Source organism: Theropithecus gelada, chromosome 13 (assembly GCF_003255815.1).
Source record: "Theropithecus gelada isolate Dixy chromosome 13, Tgel_1.0, whole genome shotgun sequence".
NCBI classification, from domain to species: Eukaryota; Metazoa; Chordata; class Mammalia; order Primates; family Cercopithecidae; genus Theropithecus; species Theropithecus gelada.
The window spans coordinates 69,156,683-69,176,256 of NC_037681.1; the positions used below are offsets into that span (position 1 = coordinate 69,156,683).

Here is a 19,574-nt window from a genome sequence, read left to right on the forward strand (position 1 = left end):
TTCTGCCGAGTGGGATTCAGGCACTAAGCTTTTTTTTTTTTTTTCCCAGCTCTCCGGGTGATTTTAATGTGCACCCAAAATTGAGACCCTTTGTCTTACGTCAGTGGGTCTCATTTCAGCGCCCATCAGAATCACCTGGAGAGCATGTTAAATTTACAGAATGCTAGGCTCCATCCTCCAGTCTGATTCAGGAGGGCTGGGGTGGGACCCGTCATTTGCATATTTAACAAGTTCCCAGATGCTGCTGATGCCGCTGTACCACGCCGACAAGTCTTAGAAAAATTTGGCTCTTGTTATATTTTTATACAACAAAAAATGGAGTTCAGCTGTGAGTGGGGTGTAGGGGCAAGAATGAAAATTGGGAAATGCAGAGGACAGATACCACTAGTCTCCCCTCTTTGCTTTCCCCATCTTCTTCAAAGTTGAAGTTAGACTGAGATCTACCCCTGCATTGCCCCTCCTCGATTTCCTTCATCTTTCGCAGATTGAGGAAACAACCTGTGAACGGCCCAAAACCGGCTAGACCCAACCTAACCATCCGTTTTAGCGGGTCTCTTTTCCCACACAGGCCGACCGCCTCTCCGCCCTGGCCCCGCCTCCAGTTAAGCCGGCTCTATCTATTAACGTTCTCTTCTGCCCAGCCACACCCCCGGCGTTCTCCGCGGTTGCGCACCTGGCGTACATCGTTCAAAACGTGCCCAGTGTTTCCCTCCGCGTGCACTGAGTGCCGCGCAGGCGCAAAGGGCCAGGTGCTGGAGGTGCTGTCATGGCCTGCTTCAACCCGGTGGTAAGGAGGACCTCAAGCTCTGTGTAGAGGGAGCGCCCTGGGACTCCTGGTTCACAGCAGCCGAACCCTGCACACCCTTTTGTTTCCCCCTGACACTTTACAGATTGTCATAAACCCTCTTCTTTAGCGGCTGGGGCTCTTTCTCACCTCTGTGTTGGAGGAAGCTGATGAGGGCCAGTAGTTCAGCAGGAAGTTGGGCCAGCTCCGCCGAAACAACAAGTGTCCTTTTTCTCTTTTCACCAAAACTGAGGCTATCTAGTTGGGGTGTTTAGAGGTGGAACTCCCCCTCAACCCTCCTGGTTTCCTAGATGTTACAAAACCCCCAAGTTCGGTTGTGTTAATTTTACCGTGGACATTGTTAATTCCAAGCTGTATTATTTACTGCTTGAAATAACAATGTTCTCATGTTACCTCCCCACATGTTTTTAGTATCTTTCCCTACCCGCCCATTTCTTTGTCCTTTAACAACTTAATGCTTAAGTGTACAACCTACATTACCCTCCTACCCCTAACGGACACTTAATTTGCACAGTGAGAATTTCTAGTCTCAGTGGCACTTAGGAAACCATCAATCTTAAAAACCTGAATCCAAGAACAAAAATGAAGGATTCATCTTTATTACCAATTCATCTCAACAGACTTCACATTTCGTGAAAGGCAATATGCTTGTCCAGATCTGTGTAATTTTATGGGTTCCAGTTATCATATATGCAGTATAAAAGCTCTGTTTAATTTAGAGACATGCTACTGTAATTATATCTGTTTTATGATAGTGTGTTTTAAGATACCTAAAATACCTATACTCTGCCTGAATATAAGCTTACTAGGTTTGCCAATTTACCTGATGGTGAATTCTATGAAGTAGTATCTGTTCTAAAGAGAGGAGTTGAGATGGACTAGACATAGTTTTAATAAAGATAACAGGGAAAGCAATACAAAATCTGTGGTCCTAGAAGAGAAAATAAGTTCAATACGTGTTTTGATTTTTGAAAAATTGTGTTCTAATGGTACTTTTTGACTACTGCTGTGTTAAGATGTTTTTAGCCCTAAGAGTTTTTTCCTTCAGTGTTAAGCTTGATCACACTAGCTGGGACTACCACTGAAGTATCAATTTAGTATGCCTTTATCAGGATAAACTGTTTTAGAAGACGCAACGAATTTAGGGGCATTTAGTCTTAATGCATGTGCTTGTGAATAACATTATTTAAATGTTACTGATTGGCCTATTCATATAGGCTTACCCTGGGTCTTTAGAAGGATTAGTTTAAAGCATAGCTTTAAATACTAAATACTCTTGGGGGCTGGGCATGGTGGCTTAGACCTGTAATCCCAGCACTTTGGAAGGTCGAGGTGGGCAGATCACTTGAGCCTAGGAGTTTGAGACCAGCCTGGCCAACATGGTGACACCCCATCTCTACTAAAAATACAAAAAATTAGCCAGGTGAGGTAGTGCACGCCTCTAGTCCCAGCTACTCTGGATGCTGAGACAGGAGAATCACTTGAACCCAGGAGGCAGATGTTGCAGGGAGCCCAGATTGTGCCACTGCACTCCAGCCTGGGTGACAAAGCAAGACTCTGTCTCAAAACAAACAAACAAACAAAAAAACAACAAAAAAACCGTATAGCTACTCTTGGCATGAACAGGAGTATTTAAGAGTATTTATTTAGTGGGTAGTATGAAAAGGCAATCCTAGAGTGCCACAATTTTCATTTTCATTTTGGCCTCATTAAGCAATTTGAAATAAGAGCAACTCAACTAAATTCCTGCTTGCTGTTTCTTGCCCGTGGACCTTCCACTAGGTCAGTATTGTCAGCACATAGCATTGCCGTTTTGGCCTGGGGGCATAGTTTATGTAGATTTGAAGGGCTGAGTTTTTTCACATACCCTCTTTTGTTTTGCTATAACTAGTGTTTAATCTCGGAAGAAATCTGCTTAACTTTGTTGTCATGGCACGTTTGACTAGGAGGTATTTTAGAATGTTATTTGGTCTCTTCAGTATGCACACTGGACGGGTAAGGTCGTTCGTGCCCTTCTTTGGTTCTAGTAGGAAATCCATTTTGGAGCAGTTGTATTTGACAATGGTGCAGAATATATATTTTTTGGACTTTGTGTATTTTGGAAGTGAGATGGGCTTTGATTGCTCTATTTTAAGTGCTTACCCCAGTCTTCTGGCTTGGAGTTTATTTATATTTGTGGAAATAATATAGTGAACCCTAAAAAATTCTCCGTTGGCCACTTTGATAAAAAGGTAAATTGAAAACAGAAGATCTATTTCCAGCTGACTTACATTAATTTCCCTTTTAAAAGGAGTTGGGGAGGTTAAATATTGACACAAAAGGCAAGTAACATGACAATAACCATACATCTTTGAGATTATTAGCTCATATGTTATTGTAGTCCTGTAATTCAGTCTTGTAGATAGGCTGAAACTACGGGTTTGAAGCTAATACAGTTTATGGAAAGCTAAGACTATATTGGGAATACGAATGTACTTAGTAAAAGTTTTTATGGTAACTTTACAAGACTAGAAGGTATACACTGCATATCTTTTAAGGCTAAATATGTTCAAACTTGAGAAGTCAAAACTTGTAACAGGCTGGGTGCGGTGGCTCATGCCTGTAATCCCAGCACTTTGGGAGGCTGAGGCGGGTGGATCATGAGGTCAGTAGTTCGAGACCAGCCTGACCAACATGGTGAAACCCCGTCTCTCTAAAAATACAAAAATTAGCCGGGAGTGGTGGCGTGCACCTGTAATCGCACCTACTCAGGAGGCTGAGGCAGGAGAATTGCTTGAACCCAGGAGGTGGAAGTTGCAGTGAACTGAGATCGTGCCACTGCACCCCAGCCTGGGCTACAGAGCATGACTCCGTCTCAATAAATAAATTAAATAAATAAATAAATAAATAATAAAATAAAATAAAACTTTGACAATTGCTTTTATATAGCCTAAACTCTACAGATCTGTAATTGAAGATGTAATTGAAGGAGTTCGGAATCTATTTGCTGAAGAAGGTATAGAGGAACAAGTTTTAAAAGACTTGAAGCAGGTTTGTAGCCGATACAACTTTTTCTTCCTGTCTTTTGTTGTTTTTTTGGCATACAAAACTGATGCAGTTCTGATCTCTCAAATTATAGTTTAGTACTTACCCATTCATTGTGCCATCAGGATGACAAGTTAGTTTTTAAGAAACTGAAAAAAAAAGAAGTATCATTATATATGTATATATTATTTTACAGCAAACTTTTTTTTTTTTTTTTTTTTCCTCTGCAGCTCTGGGAAACCAAGGTTTTGCAGTCTAAAGCAACAGAAGACTTCTTCAGAAATAGCATCCAATCACCTCTGTTTACTCTTCAGTTGCCACACAGCTTGCACCAAACATTGCAATCGGCAACAGGTTGGATACCGTTAGTAAATGAGTACTGTTAGTATCTTCAGAACAAATTCTCATTTGGGGTTGTTTTTCAGTTAGACAGAGTAATGTTCTTAGGGTGAGAAGGCTTGGACACCTAAATCATTTCTATTAAATGAACACAGTATAAATCATTGCCGCATGTAATTATTGGTTAAAAACTCGGATTATTCAAACTAGTTCTTATTTTAAATATTAAATTTTACAAAGATGATAAAGCCTTTCTTTAAAGGAAAGTCACACAGTTTGTTGGCTGTTGGAAACACCCATTGGTAATTTCAGATAATTTGATTGGGTCTAGTCAAGGATTACAAGTGGCAGAGGGAAAGATGAGAGCTCACAAGTTTGTGTGTTCTCGTTCTCTTATTATTATTATTATTTTTTGTGTTATAGATCTGATGGGAGCAGAATGTAGAGTTCAGAATATGGAGATTATTCAGGCTACCTCACTGTTTTGGATATATAAAATGGTGGCTAGAAATTGATCATGTGCATTTATCTTTATTCTTGGACTTAGCAATCTAGACTTCTGCTTTTAAGGGAAATATTTGGCCACGTTACGCTTATCAATTTAAACTGGAAGGGGCTAGCTAATAAAAGATAAAACTTAGAGTTTTCTATCTTTGTATGCTTGATTCCTTTCTTTCTCCTCTGATTCTTATAATCTTTATGTTACTCGTGTGTATACATAAATGTATACTCACATACAAACAAGTTTTATTGGGTTTAGCTGAAATTCAACAGAGTAGTCTGCAAGAAGTGAGGGTAGATTTTGGGTTAGATTATCAATAATAAGTAGATAGTTCTTTGCATGCTTGGAAAAATTCACATGAACATTACATGGGCCAAGGTGAAGAGAACATTGTAAGGATGCTTGTACTTCTTCTATTACAAAGTGGGAGAATTTACATGTGGCAGCAGTTCTAACATATAAAACTGAATAAATTAACAATGAATGTTGAATTACCAAATACAAGTTTTATTGAATACTGCGTTTATAAAGTATAATTTTGCTCTGTAAGAATTAGTCTTGGCAGTTTTAATTGTTGACACATTGAAACATTTTTCATCAATTGGGTTTTTGGCTATGCTTTAATTTTTAACTGCTATTTCATTGGGACATCCCCTTCTCTGTTTAAATAACAGTCCTTTGGACTTTTGTTGTCTTAATCACTGTTTTACTTATTACAGAATGCTAAATGTTTTTTTTAACTTATGGTTGGCATGAGGGTGTGGTAGATATGGAAGAGGAAAATACTTGACTGTCTTTTATCAAAAGAGGCCGAGGTGGATGGATCACCTGAGGTCAGGAGTTCTAGACCAGCCTGGCCAACATGGCGAAATCCTGTCTCTACTAAAAAAGAAAAACACAAAAATTAGCCAGGCGTGGTGGCTCATGCCTGTGATCCCACGTACTTGGGAGGCTGAGGCAGGAGAATCACTTGAACCCGGGAGGCAGAGGTTGCAGTGAGCTGAGATCACGCCACTGCACTCCAGCCTGGGCGACAGAGTGAGACTCCATCTTAAAAAAAAAGGTATGGTGAACACTTCTAAGATTCTGTCATTCAAAATTGCAATACTAGATTTTGCCGCAAGATGGTAATATTACCAGTGATTTAAATAACAAAATAGTCTTGCAACTAATGTATCTAGTTTGTTTTTACTCAGCACCTTATTCTTTATCTTAGCAGTTAGAATAATAGAAATAATTACATTTTAAACAGTTTTTCTCCTTATTCTCTTCCACATCATTCATAATGAAGAGGTTTAAGAGGAAGTACATGTATCCCTTAAAAGTGCTTTATAGTCTTGTTCCTGTCTCTCTTCATCTTTAGGTACCCAACAATAAGATTCTTGAAATAAATAGTCTCATAAAATTGAAGTACTTCTTAATTATATCTTCTCATGGTTTGCTTTTAAAAGCCTGATTAAAATAACTTAAACTTCTAGAACCTTTTTATCTCTTTTGATAACAAGTTCAAATTAAATCTATAATTCAAGAAGTCATTTGCCTTTGTCTGTTCCATCTTAAAACTTGTTTCCTCTATCAAAATCACAATAAGATACCATCTCACACTAGTCAGAATGGCTATTATTAAAAAACTGAAAAACAGCTGTTGGTGAAGCTGCAGAAAAAAGGAACCACTTATGCACTATTGGTGGGAATGTAACTTTGTTCAGCTTCTGCGGAAAGCAGTTTGCAGATTTCTCAGAGAACTTAGAGCTACCATTCAACTCAGCAGTCCTATTACTAGGCATTTACCCAAAAGAAAATAAATTGTTCTAACAAAAAGACATCCACACTTGTATGCTTATTGCAGTACTATTCACCTTAGCAAAGATGTAGAATCAACTCAACCCATACATGGTGGATTGGATAAAGAAAATGTGGTACATGTATACGATGGAATACTATGCAACCATGAAAAAGAGAGAGATGTCCTTTGCAGCAATATGGGTGTTGCTGGGGCCATTATCATAAGTGAATTAACATAGGAACAGAAAACCACATACTGCATGTTCTCACTTATAAATGGGAGCTAAACATTGGGTACATATAGACAGAAAGGTGAGAACACTGGGGACTCCAAAAGGAGAGAGGGAGAGAAGGGGGCAAGTGTTGAAAAACTACCCGTCGGGTACTATGTTCACTATTTGGGTGATGGGATTAATAGAAGCTTAAACCTCAGCATCATGATATACCCCTGTAACAAACCTGTACACATACCTGCTGAACCTAAAAAAAAAAACACCCCAATCATATGTTCTTCGTTTTTTATTTGTTTAGTAATTTCCTGTATCTTCAGTTCTCAACTTTGTTTGGTCTCAGGACCCCTTTAAGCTCATAAAAATTAAGGACCCTAAATAGCTTTTACAGTGTGGGTTGTAAGTATCTATTTACTATATTAGAAATTAAAACACAAATTTAAAAAATATTGGGTTATTAAAAAATTTAATTACATTTTAACATAATAGCATATATTTATGAGTAATAATTATTCTAGAACAAAAAAAATTTAGAAAGAAGAGTAGCATTGTTTTACTTTTCTGCAGGTCTTGTTAATGTCAGCTTAATGAGGTCTGCAGAAATGAGCTGGGTTCTTATCTATTTCTTTTTACTTAAATTTTATTGTCTGTATTTAAGGTGTTCAGCATGGTGCCTTGAGATAGATAGATAGATAGGTAGATAGTGAAGAGGTTGGTATAGTCTAGCAAATTAACCTGTCTGTCATCTCACACAGGTGCTCATTTTAGGTACTTTTAGTATGCCTGAAGTCTTCTCTTTTAGCAAAAATCCCAAATGCAGCACAACAATATTAAGTATAGCCCTCATGTAATCAATTAGCTATTTAAACTTATTGATCCTATGTATCTGTGACTTTGTATCCTTTAACCTACATCTTCTTATTTTCTCCCTTCCTGCCCCTCATAGCTGCTATTTTATGCTCTATCTCTGTGTATTTGACTGTTTTTTTTTTTTAAACATATAAATGAGATCATGCAATACTTTTCTTTTTGTGTCTGGCATATTTCACTTAGTATAATGTCCTTCAGATTCATCTATGTTGTGACAAATGGCAGACTCTCCCTCTTTTAAAAAGCTGAATAATATTTCTCTGCGTGAGTGTGTGTGTGTGTGTGTACACAGACACACCACATTTTCTTTATCCATTTGTCCATTTGTAGACACTTTGGTTGTTTACAAATCTTGGCTATCGTGAGTAATGTTGCAATGAACATGGGAGTGTAGATATTTTTATGAGGTAGTAGTTTAATTTCCTTTGGATATATATCCATAAGAAGGATTGCTGTCATATGGTAGTTCTATTTTTAATTTATTTAGGAATCTCTGCACAGTTTCATACAATGGCTGACCATTCTGCATTCCCACCAACAGAGTAGAGGGGTTTCCTTTCCTCTGTACTCTCACCAACGCTTGTCATCTCTTTTCTTTTTGGTAATACCCATCCTAACAGGTGTGAGTTGATAACTTAATATAGTTTTGACTTATATTCCTCTGATGAATAGTGATGTTGAACACCTTTTCATATACCTGTTAGCTGTTTTTATGTTGTCTTTGGAAAAAGATCTATTCAAGTCCTTTGCCAATTTTTGAATAGGGTTATTTGTTTTTCTGTTATTGAGTTGTGTAAATCTTTTAATATATTTTGGATATTAAGCCCTTTATCAGATATATGGTTTGCAAATATTTTCTCTCAGTCTGTTGGCTGCTATTTTATTTTGTTATTTGTTTTCTTTGCTGTGCAGGAGCTTTTTAGTTTGATGTCTCTATTTTATTTTATTTTATTTTTTATTATACTTTATGTTCTAGGGTACATGTGCACAACGTGCAGTTTTGTTACATATACTTACATGTGCCATGTTGGTTTGCTGCACCCATTAACTCGTCATTTACATTAGGTGTATCTCCTAATGCTATCCCTCCCCGCTTCCCCCACCCCAGAACAGGCCCTGGTGTGTGATGTTCCCCTTCCTGTGTCCCAGCGTTCTCATTGTTCAGTTCCCACCTATAAGTGAGACCATGTGGTGTTTGGTTTTCTGTTCTTGTGATAGTTTGCTGAGAATGATGGTTTCCAGCTGCATCCATGTCCCTGCAAAGGACATGAACTCATCCTTTTTTATGGCTGCATAGTATTCCATGTGCCACATTTTCTTAATCCAGTCTGTCATTGATGGACATTTGGGTTGGTTCCAAGTCTTTGCTATTGTGAATAGTGCCACAATAAACATACATGTGCATGTGTCTTTATAGCAGCATGATTTATAGTCCTTTGGGTATTTATCCAGTAATGGGATGGCTGGGTCAAATGGTATTTCTAGTTCTAGATCCTTGAGAAATCGCCACACTGTCTTCCACAATGGGTTGAACTAGTTTACAGTCCCACCAACAGTGTAAAAGTGTTCCTATTTCTCCACATCCTCTCCAGCACCTGTTGTTTCCTGACTTTTTAATGATCGCCATTCTAACTGGTGTGAGATGGTATCTCATTGTGGTTTTGATTTGCATTTCTCTGATGGCCAGTGATGATGAGCATTTTTTCATGTGTCTGTTGGCTGCATAAATGTCTTCTTTTGAGAAGTGTCTGTTCATATTCTTTGCCCACTTTTTGATGGAGTTGTTTGTTTTTCTCTTGTAAATTTGTTTGAGTTCTTTGTAGGTTCTGGATATTAGCCCTTTCTCAGATGAGTAGATTGCAAAAATTTTCTCTCATTCTGTAGGTTGCCTGTTCACTCTGATGGTAGTTTCTTTTGCTGCTCTTTAGTTTAATTAGATCTCATTTGTCCATTTTGGCTTTTGTTGCCATTGCTTTTGGTGTTTTAGACATGAAATCCTTGCCCATGCCTATGTCCTGAATGGTATTGCCTAGGTTTTCTTCTAGGGTTTTTATGGTTTTAGGTCTAACATTTAAGTCTTTAATCCATATTCAGTTAATTTTTGTATAAGGTGTAAGGAAGGGATCCAGTTTCAGCTTTCTACATATGACTGGCCAGTTTTCCCAGCACCGTTTATTAAATAGGGAATCCTTTCCCCATTTCTTGTATTTGTCAGGTTTGTCAAAGATCAGATGGCTGTAGATGTGTGGTATTATTTCTGAGGGCTCTGTCCTGTTCCATTGGTCTATATCTCTGTTTTGGTACCAGTACCATGCTGTTTTGGTTACTGTAACCTTGTGGTATAGTTTGAAGTCAGGTAGCGTGATGCTTCCAGCTTTGTTCTTTTGGCTTAGGATTGTTTTGGCAATGCGGGCTTTTTTTTGGTTCCATATGAACTTTAAAGTTGTTTTGTCCAATTCTGTGAGGAAAGTCATTGGTAGCTTGATGGGGATGGCAATGAATCTATAAATTATCTTGGGCAGTATGGCCATTTTCATGATATTGATTCTTCCTGTCCATGAGCATGGAATGTTCTTCGATTTGTTTGTGTCCTCTTTTATTTCATCGAGCAGTGGTTCGTAGTTCTCCTTGAAGAGGTCCTTCACATCTCTTGTAAGTTGGATTCCTAGGTATTTTATTCTATTTGAAGCAATTGTGAATGGGAGTTCACTCATGATTTGGCTCTCTGTCTGTTATTAGTGTGTAAGTAGTGTGTAAGAATGCTTGTGATTTTTGCACATTGATTTTGTATCCTGAGATTTTGCTGAAGTTGCTTATCAACTTAAGGAGATTTTGGGCTGAGACAATGGGGTTTTCTAAATATACAATTATGCCATCTGCAGACAGGGACAATCTGACTTCCTCTTTTCCTAATTGAATACCCTTTATTTCTTTCTCCTGCCTGATTGCCCTGGCCAGAACTTCCAACACTATGTTGAATAGGAGTGGTGAGAGAGGGCATCCCTGTCTTGTGCCAGTTTTCAAAGGGAATGCTTCCAGTTTTTGCCCATTCAGTATGATATTGTCTGTAGGTTTGTCATAAATAGCTCTTATTATTTTGAGATACGTTCCATCAATACCGAATATATTGAGTGTTTTTAGCATGAAGGGCTGTTGAAGTTTGTCAGAGGCCTTTCTGCATCTGTTGAGATAATCATGTGGTTTTTGTCTTTGGTTCTATTTATATGCTGGATTATGTTCATTGATTTGCATGTATTGAACCAGTCTTGCATCCCAGGGATGAAGCCCACTTGATCATGGTGGATAAGCTTTTTGATGTGCTGCTGGATTTGGTTTGCCAGTATTTTATTGAGGATTTTTGCATCGATGTGCATCAGGGATATTGGTCTAAAATTCTCTTTTTTCGTTGTGTCTCTACTAGGCTTTGGTATCAGGATGATGTTGGTCATAAAACGAGTTAGGGAGAATTTCCTCCTTTTCTGTTGATTGGAATAGTTTCAGAAGGAATGGTACCAGCTCCTCCTTGTACTTCTGGTAGAATTCGACTGTGAATCTGTCTGGTCCTGGACTTTTTTTGGTTGGTAGGCTGTTAATTATTGCCTCAGTTTCAGAGCTTGCTATTGGTCCATTTAGGGATTCAACTTCTTCCTGGTTTAGTCTTGGGAGAGTGTATGTCTCCAGGAATTTATCAATTTCTTCTAGGTTTTCTAGTTTATTTGCCTAGAGGTGTTTATCGTATACTCTCATGGTACTTTGTATTTCTGTGGGGTCAGTGGTAATATCCCCTTTATCATTTTTTATTGCGTCTGTTTGATTCTTCTCCCTTTTGTTCTTCATTAGTCTTGCTAGCGGTCTATCAATTTTGTTGATCTTTTCAAAAAACCAGCTTCTGGATTCATTGACTTTATGAAGGTTTTTTGTGTCTCTATCTCTTTCAGTTCTGCTCTGATCTTAGTTATTTCTTGCCTTCTGCTAGCTTTTGAATGTGTTTGCTCTTGCTTCTCTAGTTCTTTTAATTGTGATGTTAGGGTATCAATTTTAGATCTTTCCTGCTTTCTCTTGTGGGCATTTGGTGCTATAAATTTCCCTCTACATACTGCTTTAAATGCATCCCAAAGATTCTAGTATGTTGTGTCTTTCTTCTCATTGGTTTCAAAGAACATTTTTATTTCGGGCTTCATTTCGTTATGTACCCAGTAGTCATTCAGGAGCAGGTTGTTCAGTTTCCATGTAGTTGAGTGGTTTTGAGTGAGTTTCTTAATCCTGAGTTCTAGTTTGATTGCACTGTAGTCTGAGAGACAGTTTGTTATAATTTCTGTTCTTTTACATTTGCTGAGGAGTGCTTTACTTCCAACTATGTGGTCAATTTTGTAATAAGTGAGATGTGGTGCTGAGAAGAATGTATATTCTGTTGATTTGGGTTGGAGAGTTCTGTAGATGTCTATTAGGTCCGCTTGGTGCAGAGCTGAGTTCAATTCCTGGATATCCTTGTTAACTTTCTGTCTCGTTGATCTGTCTAATGTTGATAGTGGGGTGTTAAAGTCTCCCATTATTATTGTGTGGGAGTCTAAGTCCCTTTGTAAGTCTCTGAGGACTTGCTTTATGAATCTGGGTGCTCCTGTACTGGATGCATATATATTTAGGATCGTTAGCTCTTCTTGTTGAATTGATCCCTGTACCATTATATAATGGCTTTCTTTGTCTCTTTTGATCTTTGTTGGTTTAAAGTCTGTTTTATCAGAGACTAGGATTGCAACCCCTGCCTTTTTTTGTTTTCCATTTGCTTGGTAGATCTTCCTCCATCCCTTTATTTTGAGCCTATGTGTGTCTCGGCATGTGAGATGGGTATCCTGAATACAGCACACTGATGGTCTTTTATTTTATTTTATTTGAGACAGGGTCTTGCTCTGTCATCCAGGCTGGGGTGCACTGGAGCAATCACAGGTCACTGTAGCCTTGACCTTCGAGGGTCAATTGATCCTCTCACCTTAACTTCATGAGTAACTGGGACTACAGGCACAGCCTATCATGCCTGGCTAATTTTCAATTTTTTTGTAGAGTCGGGTTTTCCTGTGTCATCCAGGGTGGTCTTGAACTCTTGGAATGAAGCAGTCCTCCTGCCTCGGCCTCCCAAAGTTCTGGGATTACAGGTGTGAGCCAGTATGCCTGGCTTATTTATTTTTACTTTTGTAGCCCAAGCTTTTGGTGTGATATCCAAAAAATCATCGCCAAGGCCATTGTCAAAGAGGTTTTCCTCTGTGTTTTTGTCTTGGAGTTTTATGGTTTAAGGTCTTGTGTTTAGGTCTTTTATCTATTTTGAATTGATTTTTATGTAAGGTGTAAAAATAAAAGTCCATTTCAATCTTTTGTGTGTGGAAATTCACTTCTCCCAGCAGCAACCATTTATTGAAGAAACTATCCTTTCCCCATTGTGTCCTCTTAGCACCCTTGTTGAAAATTAGTTGACCATATGTGTTTGGGTTTATTTCTGGGCTCTCTGTTCTGTTCTGCTGGTCTGTGTGTCTGTTTTTATGTCAGTACCATACTGTTTTGATTACTACAGCTTTGTAATATAGTTTTAAATGAGAAAATGTGATATTTCCAACTCTGTTTTTTCTCCCCCTCTGAATTGCTTTGGCTATTTGATGTGTTCTGTTGTTCCACATGAATTTTAGAATTTTTTAAATTTCTATAAAGAAAGTCATTGGAATTTTGATAGAGATGTTGTTGAATCCATATTTTGCTTTGGGTAGTGTGGTCATTTTTAATGACATCAGTTATTCCAGTCCATTAACATGGGTATTTTCCCATTTATTTTTGTCCTTCAGTTTCTTATATCAATGTTTTATAGTTTTCAGTATATGTATCTTTTTTTTTTTTTTTTTGAGACAGGGTCTGACTCTGTCATCCAGGCTGGAGTGCAGTGACACAATCTTGGCTCACTGCAGCCTCTACCTCCTGGGCACAAGCCATTCTCCCACTTCAGTCTCCCAAGTAGTTGGGACTACAGGCATGTGCCAGCACATCTGACTAATTTTTGTATTTTTTGTAGAGGTAGGGTTTGTCCATACTGCCCAGGCTGGTCTCAAACTCCTGAGTTCAAGCAATCCACCCACTTTGGCCTCCCAGAGTGTGCATATCTTTCACCTTCTTGATTAAATATATTCTTAAGAATTTTATTTTTTAAGATGCTATTGTAAATGAGATTTTTTAATGATTTTTTTTGGATAGGTAGTTATTTGTGTACAGAAATGCCACTGATTTTTTATGTTGATTTTGTATCCTGCAACTTTACTGAGTTCATCCTCTTTGAATATTTGGTAGAATTCAGCCTTGAAGCCATCTGGTTCTGGGCTTTTCTATGTTGGGAGGTTTTTAATTACTACCTCGGTGTCTTTATTTCTTATATCTGTTCCTAAATTCAATCTGTTGTGATATGTTGTTTTTGTGAAAGTATATGAAGAAAATCTAGCCTTCCACAGATATATAGTTGGAAAAAAGGGAAGCATTTTAATAGTATTTTCAGATAATTGATACTACACTAAAACTCATCAAATGGTACTTTCTGAGAGGTTAGCAGCCTGATGGAATCTGGAACCACAAGGAACTTTTTGGAATATTTCATTACGGTTTATTGGTATACTTCGCACTTTGAATGGCTCTTTAACACATGTGTGATGTTACAGCATACATTGGTTATTTGGAAAATATTGGTTTGCTGTTATACAGATGAAACATTGTTCATTATAGAAGATAAAAAATCATATTCGTTGATATAACTAAGCATCTCATCCATTGTGGTTGATATGAATTTTCCAAAATTAAATTTTTGCTTGAAAACTTAAGTTTTACCATTGGCAAATACATGCTGTTAGTTTTTCTTGAAGTGATGGACATGGTTAGCTTATGTTTAAAAAAAAGTCTGCCAGATACCCAGTTTGAATAACTATAGTTGCTGTCAGTTATTCTTTCAAGTAAAAATGGTGTTTCTTGAAGAAAAAGGCCATTTTTTTTTTTTTTTATTCTTTTCAACTTTTATTCTAGATTCAGGGGTACACAGACAGGTTTGTTACATGGGTATATTGCATGATTCTGAGGTTTGGGGTACAAATGCATAGTACCCCCAGGTACTGAGCATTGTATCCAATAGGTAGTTTTTCAGCCTTTACCTTCCTCTCACCCTCATCCCTCTTGTAGTGCCCATTTTCTCTTGTTGGCATCTTTATGTCCATGGGTACTCAATGTTTAGCTTCTATTTGAAAGTAAGAATATGTGGTATTTGTTTTTCTGTTCCTGCATTAATTCACTCAGGCTACCAGCCTACAGCAGCATTTGTGTTGCTGCAAAGGACGTGATTTCTTTGTTTTTATGGGTGCATAGTGTTCCATGGTGTATATATACCACATTTTCTTTATCCAGTCCACTGTGGATGGGCACCTGGGTTGGTTGCATGTCATTGCTATTGTGAATAGTACTGTGATGAACATGGGAGTGCGTGTGTCATTTTGGTAGAAAGATTTCTTTCTTTTGGATATATAGCCAGCAATGGGATTGCTGGGTCAAACGGTAGTTCTATTTTAGTTCTTAGAGAAATCTCCAAACTGCTCTCCACAGTGGCTGAAGTAATTTACATTCTCACCAACAGTGTACAAGGGTTCTTTTTTCTCTGCAGCCTTGCCAGCATTGGTTGTTTTTTGACTTTTTAATAATGGCCATTGTGACTGGTGTGAGGTGGTATCTTCTTGTGTTTTGATTTGTATTTCTCTGGTGATTAGTGATGTGTAGCATTTTTTCATATATTGGCCACTTCTATATAGTCTTTTGAGAAGCATCTGTTCACGGCTTTTGCCCACTTTTTAATGGGATTACTTGATTTTTTGTTGAATTAAGTTCCTTATAGATTCTGGACATTACAACTTTGTCAGATGAATAGTTTGCGAATATTTTCTACCATCCTGTAGGTTGTCTGTTCACTCTGTTGGTAGCTTCTTTTGCTGCACAGAAGCTCTATAGTTTAATTAGGTCTCACTTGTCAATTTTGTTTTTGTTGCAATTGCCTTTGAGAATTTAGTCATAAATAATTTCCCAAGGCCGATTTCTAGAATGGTGTTTCCTAGGTTTTCTTCCAGAATTCTTATAGTTTGAGGTCTTACATTTAAATCTTTAACCTATCTTTGTAACTGAATGCAAGTTCATTCACTCACTACTTGCAGAGTCTTGTTAACAAGAGGGAGGTGTGGTAGAAAGAAAGTGACTTTGCAGCTGGGCGCGGTGGCTCATGCCTGTAATCGCAGCACTTTGGGAGGCCGAGTGGGCGGATCATGAGGTCAGGAGTTTGAGACCAGCCTGATCAACATGGTGAAACCCTGTCTTTACTAAAAATACAAAAATTAGCCAGGCGTGGTCGCGCGTGCCTATAATCCCAGCTGCTCAGGGGGCTGAGGCAGGATAATTGCTTGAACCCAGGAGGTGGAGGTTGCAGTGAGCCAAGATCATGTCATTGCACTCCAGCCTGGGTAACAGAGTGAGAATCCATCTCAAAAAAAAAAAAAAAAAAAAAAAAAAAGTGACTGGCAGGGAGGAAGTGGCTTGATTCCTGTCCAAAGCAATCACTTTGAATTTTGATGGGGGAAGTCAAGGGTTTAAAAAGGTAAAACTTGGCATGGAAGGCATGCAAGAATTCTGCTGAGTACAACGTCTGTGTGTCTTGTTCTGTTGGCTTTCTTGGGTTGCAGTCCACCTGGATTGGGGACTGGAGTCATCTCAACAATGGCGAGGTGTTGGACAAGCTGCCTTGAGTTTATCACTGCAGTTTTGCAGCTGGGTCTCCAGGCTTGGTCTGTTTGTCTCAAGATTAGCCCCTAGAACTTCTAACTAGGCACATAATTAGATATTGGCATACAGTTAGATAAATGTGAAGGGACTATATGCAGTGAGAAGGGGAAGGACATGAAGTCTGTTTTCAGGCTAAGGGAAAAGGCTTCTGTAGTTTGCTTCAAGGTTAAGTCTTGAATCCAAAGGGAAAGGAAAAAGAAAAGTTTTAAAATATATTTTGAAGTTAAGCTGCCCAGTTACATCTTGAGTTAATTTTTGTATATGATAAAAGGTAGGAGTCTAGTTCATTCTTCTGCATGTGGCTACCAGTTACCCCAGCACCATTTATTGTATAGGGAGTCCTTTCCCTATTGCTTATTTTTGTTGACTTTGTCAAAGATGAGATGGCTGTAGGTGTGTGGCTTTATATCAGAGTTCTCTATTCTGTTTCATTGATCTATATGTATGTTTTTGTACTGTTGCTATGCCATTTGGTTACTATAGCCTTATAGTATGTGTTGAAGTTCTGTAATATGAAGCTTCCAGCTGTATTCTTTTTTGCTTATGATTGTTTTGGCTGTTCAGGCTCCTTGTTGGTTGCATATGAATTTTAGAATAGTTTTTATCTAGTTCTGTGAAAAATGACATTGGTAGTTTGATAGGAATAGCATTGAATCTGTAGATTGCTTTAGGATGTATGGCCATTTTAATGATATTGATTCTTGTATTCCATGAGCTTGAGTGTTTCTCCATTTGTTTGTGTCATCTTTGATTTCTTTCAGCAGTGTTTTGTAGTTCTCCTTGTAGAGATCGTTCTCTTCCTTGATTAGATGTGTTCCTAGGTATTTTATTTTTGCGTGTGGCTATTGTAAATGGGATTGTGTTCTTGATTTGGCGTTCAGCTTGAACGTTGTTGGTGTAAAGAAATGCTACTAATTTTATACATTGGTTTTGTGTCCTGAAACTTAACTGAAGTCATGTATTAGTTCTAGGAGTCTTTTGGTGAAGTCCTTAGGGTTTTCTAGGTATAAGACCATATTATCAGCAAAGAGAGATAGTTTGACTTCTTTTCCTATTTGGATGCCTTTTACTTTTTCTCTTGAGTGATTGCTCTATACTTCCAGTATTATATTGAATAGGAGTGGTGAGATTGGGCATCCTTGTCTTGTTCTGGTTCTCAGGGAGAATGCTTCCAATTTTTGCCCATTTAGCATGATGTTGGCTGTAAGTTTGTCATAGATTGCTCCTATTATTTTGAGGTATGTTCCTTCAGTGCCTAGTTTCTTGAGGGTTTTTCTTTTATCCTGAAGTCATGTTGGATTTTGCCAAAAGCTTTTTCCATGTATTTTGAGATGATCATAGGTTTTTGCTTTTAATTCTGTTTGTATGTTTTAATTCTGTTTATTGTATTTGTCAATAAATCATATTTATTGATTTGTGTGTGTTAAACCAACTTTACAACCCAGGAATGAAGCTTATTTAGTTGTGGTGAGTTAACTTTTGATGTGCTGCTGAATTCAGTTTCCTAGTATTTTGTTGAGGATTTTTGCTCTATGTTCATCAGGGATATTGGCCTATACTTTTCTTTTCTTTTCTTTTTTTCATCATGTCTTTTCCAGGTTTTGGTATAAGGGTGATGCTGGTTTCACAGAATGAGTTAGAGAGGAGTCCCTTCTCAACATTTTGGAATAGTTTTCAGCATATTTGGAGTAGTATCAGCACTGCTTTGAACATCTGGTAGAATTCAGCTGTGAGTCCGTCTGGTCTGGGGCTTCTTTTGGGTGGTAGGTTTTTTATTACTAATTCAATTTTGGAACTCAATATTGGTCTGTTCAGAGTTTTAATTTCTTCCTGATTCAATCTTGGGAGATTTTGTTTCTAGGAATTTATCAATTTCCTCTAGATTTTCTAGTTTTGTATGTAGAGGTGTTCTAATAGTCTCTGAGGATCTTTTGTATTTCTGTGGGATTGGTTGTAATGTCATCTTTGTCATTTCTGACTGTGCTTATTGGAATCTTCCCTTTTTTTCCTTTGTTAATCTAGTTAGTGTTCTATCAATTTTGTTTATCCTTTCAGAGAACCAGGTTTTGGTTTCATTGATTCTTTTTCTCCCCCTTAATGATCACTGTCAGAAAATCATTGATTCTTTATATGGATTTTTGGATCTCAATTTTGTTGTATCTCACTCCTATTGTAGTTACTTCTTTTCATCTGGCTCCAGGGTTAGTTCTTGTTTTCCTAGTTCCTTTAGGTGTGATGTTAAATTGTTAATTTGAGATCTTTCCAACTTTTGGTAGTAGGCATTTAGTACTATACAGTTTCCTCCTAACACTGCTTTTGCTTCATCTCAGAGATTTTTGGTGTGTTGTGTCTGTTTTCATTTATTTCAAAGAATTTTTTGATTTCTGCCTTAACTTTGTTGTTTACCCGAAAGTCATTCAGGAGCAAGTTTTAAAATTTCCGTGTAATTGTGTGATTTGGAGAAATCTTGGTATAGTTTTGTTTTAGTTGTTTTTTTGCTTCCAACTGTATTAGTCTGTTTTTATTCTTTTGGTAATGTCTTCCAGAGTTAACTACTTCTGTTGTAGGTGATAAAATGTAAAAGGCCCTACTTCAGATGTTGATACTGCTATGAGCGTGGTCTCTTCCTTTACTCAACTGAGAATTAAAACTTTTGATTCTTTTTTATATCCCAGTCCCAGAAGTAATTCCTTCTATAGAAGTTATCTACTGATAGTCTTATTCATCCTATTAGTGGCTTAAAACCAGGCTCTAACCTCTACAGGAACACTGTAGGATGCATTTAGCATAAACATATATTAAATTAAAAAGGATTCTTTAAGTGCGTTTTATTTTTAGACAACCTACATGACAAGTTTTTTTTTTTTTTTTTTTTTTGGAGACGGTGTCTTACTCTGTCACCAGGCTAAAGTGCAGTGGCATGATCTTGGCTCGCTGCAAACTCCGACTCCCTGGTTCAAGCGATTCTCCTGCCTCAGCCTGCCAAGTAGCTGGGATTATAGGCATGTTCCACCAGGCCCAGCTAATTTTTGTATTTTTAGTAGAGACAGGGTTTCACCATGTTGGCCAGGATGGTCTCCAACTCCTGACCTTGTGATCCGCCCACCTCAGACTCCCAAAGTGTTGTGATTACAGGTGTGAGCCACCATGCCGGCTGACATGTTTTTCTTAAAAGCAATGCTTC

General features: G+C 37.9%; 1 protein-coding gene across 2 annotated transcripts in view; it reads left to right on the top strand.

Annotated features, from left to right (window-relative positions):
• The first annotated feature begins 671 nt into the window (after positions 1 to 671).
• GTF2A1L (general transcription factor IIA subunit 1 like) overlaps positions 672 to 19,574 on the top strand; it is a 72,763-nt gene continuing 53,860 nt past the window's right edge. Inside the window, exons 1-3 of one of the 2 annotated variants that reach the window (XM_025354276.1) lie at positions 672 to 787; positions 3,734 to 3,835; positions 4,060 to 4,183. In XM_025354276.1, the coding sequence (XP_025210061.1) occupies positions 767 to 787; positions 3,734 to 3,835; positions 4,060 to 4,183 (247 nt within the window). In that variant the 5' untranslated portion in view covers positions 672 to 766. The remainder of the gene's footprint in view (positions 788 to 3,733; positions 3,836 to 4,059; positions 4,184 to 19,574) is intronic. The other variant, XM_025354277.1, reaches the window with a different exon arrangement.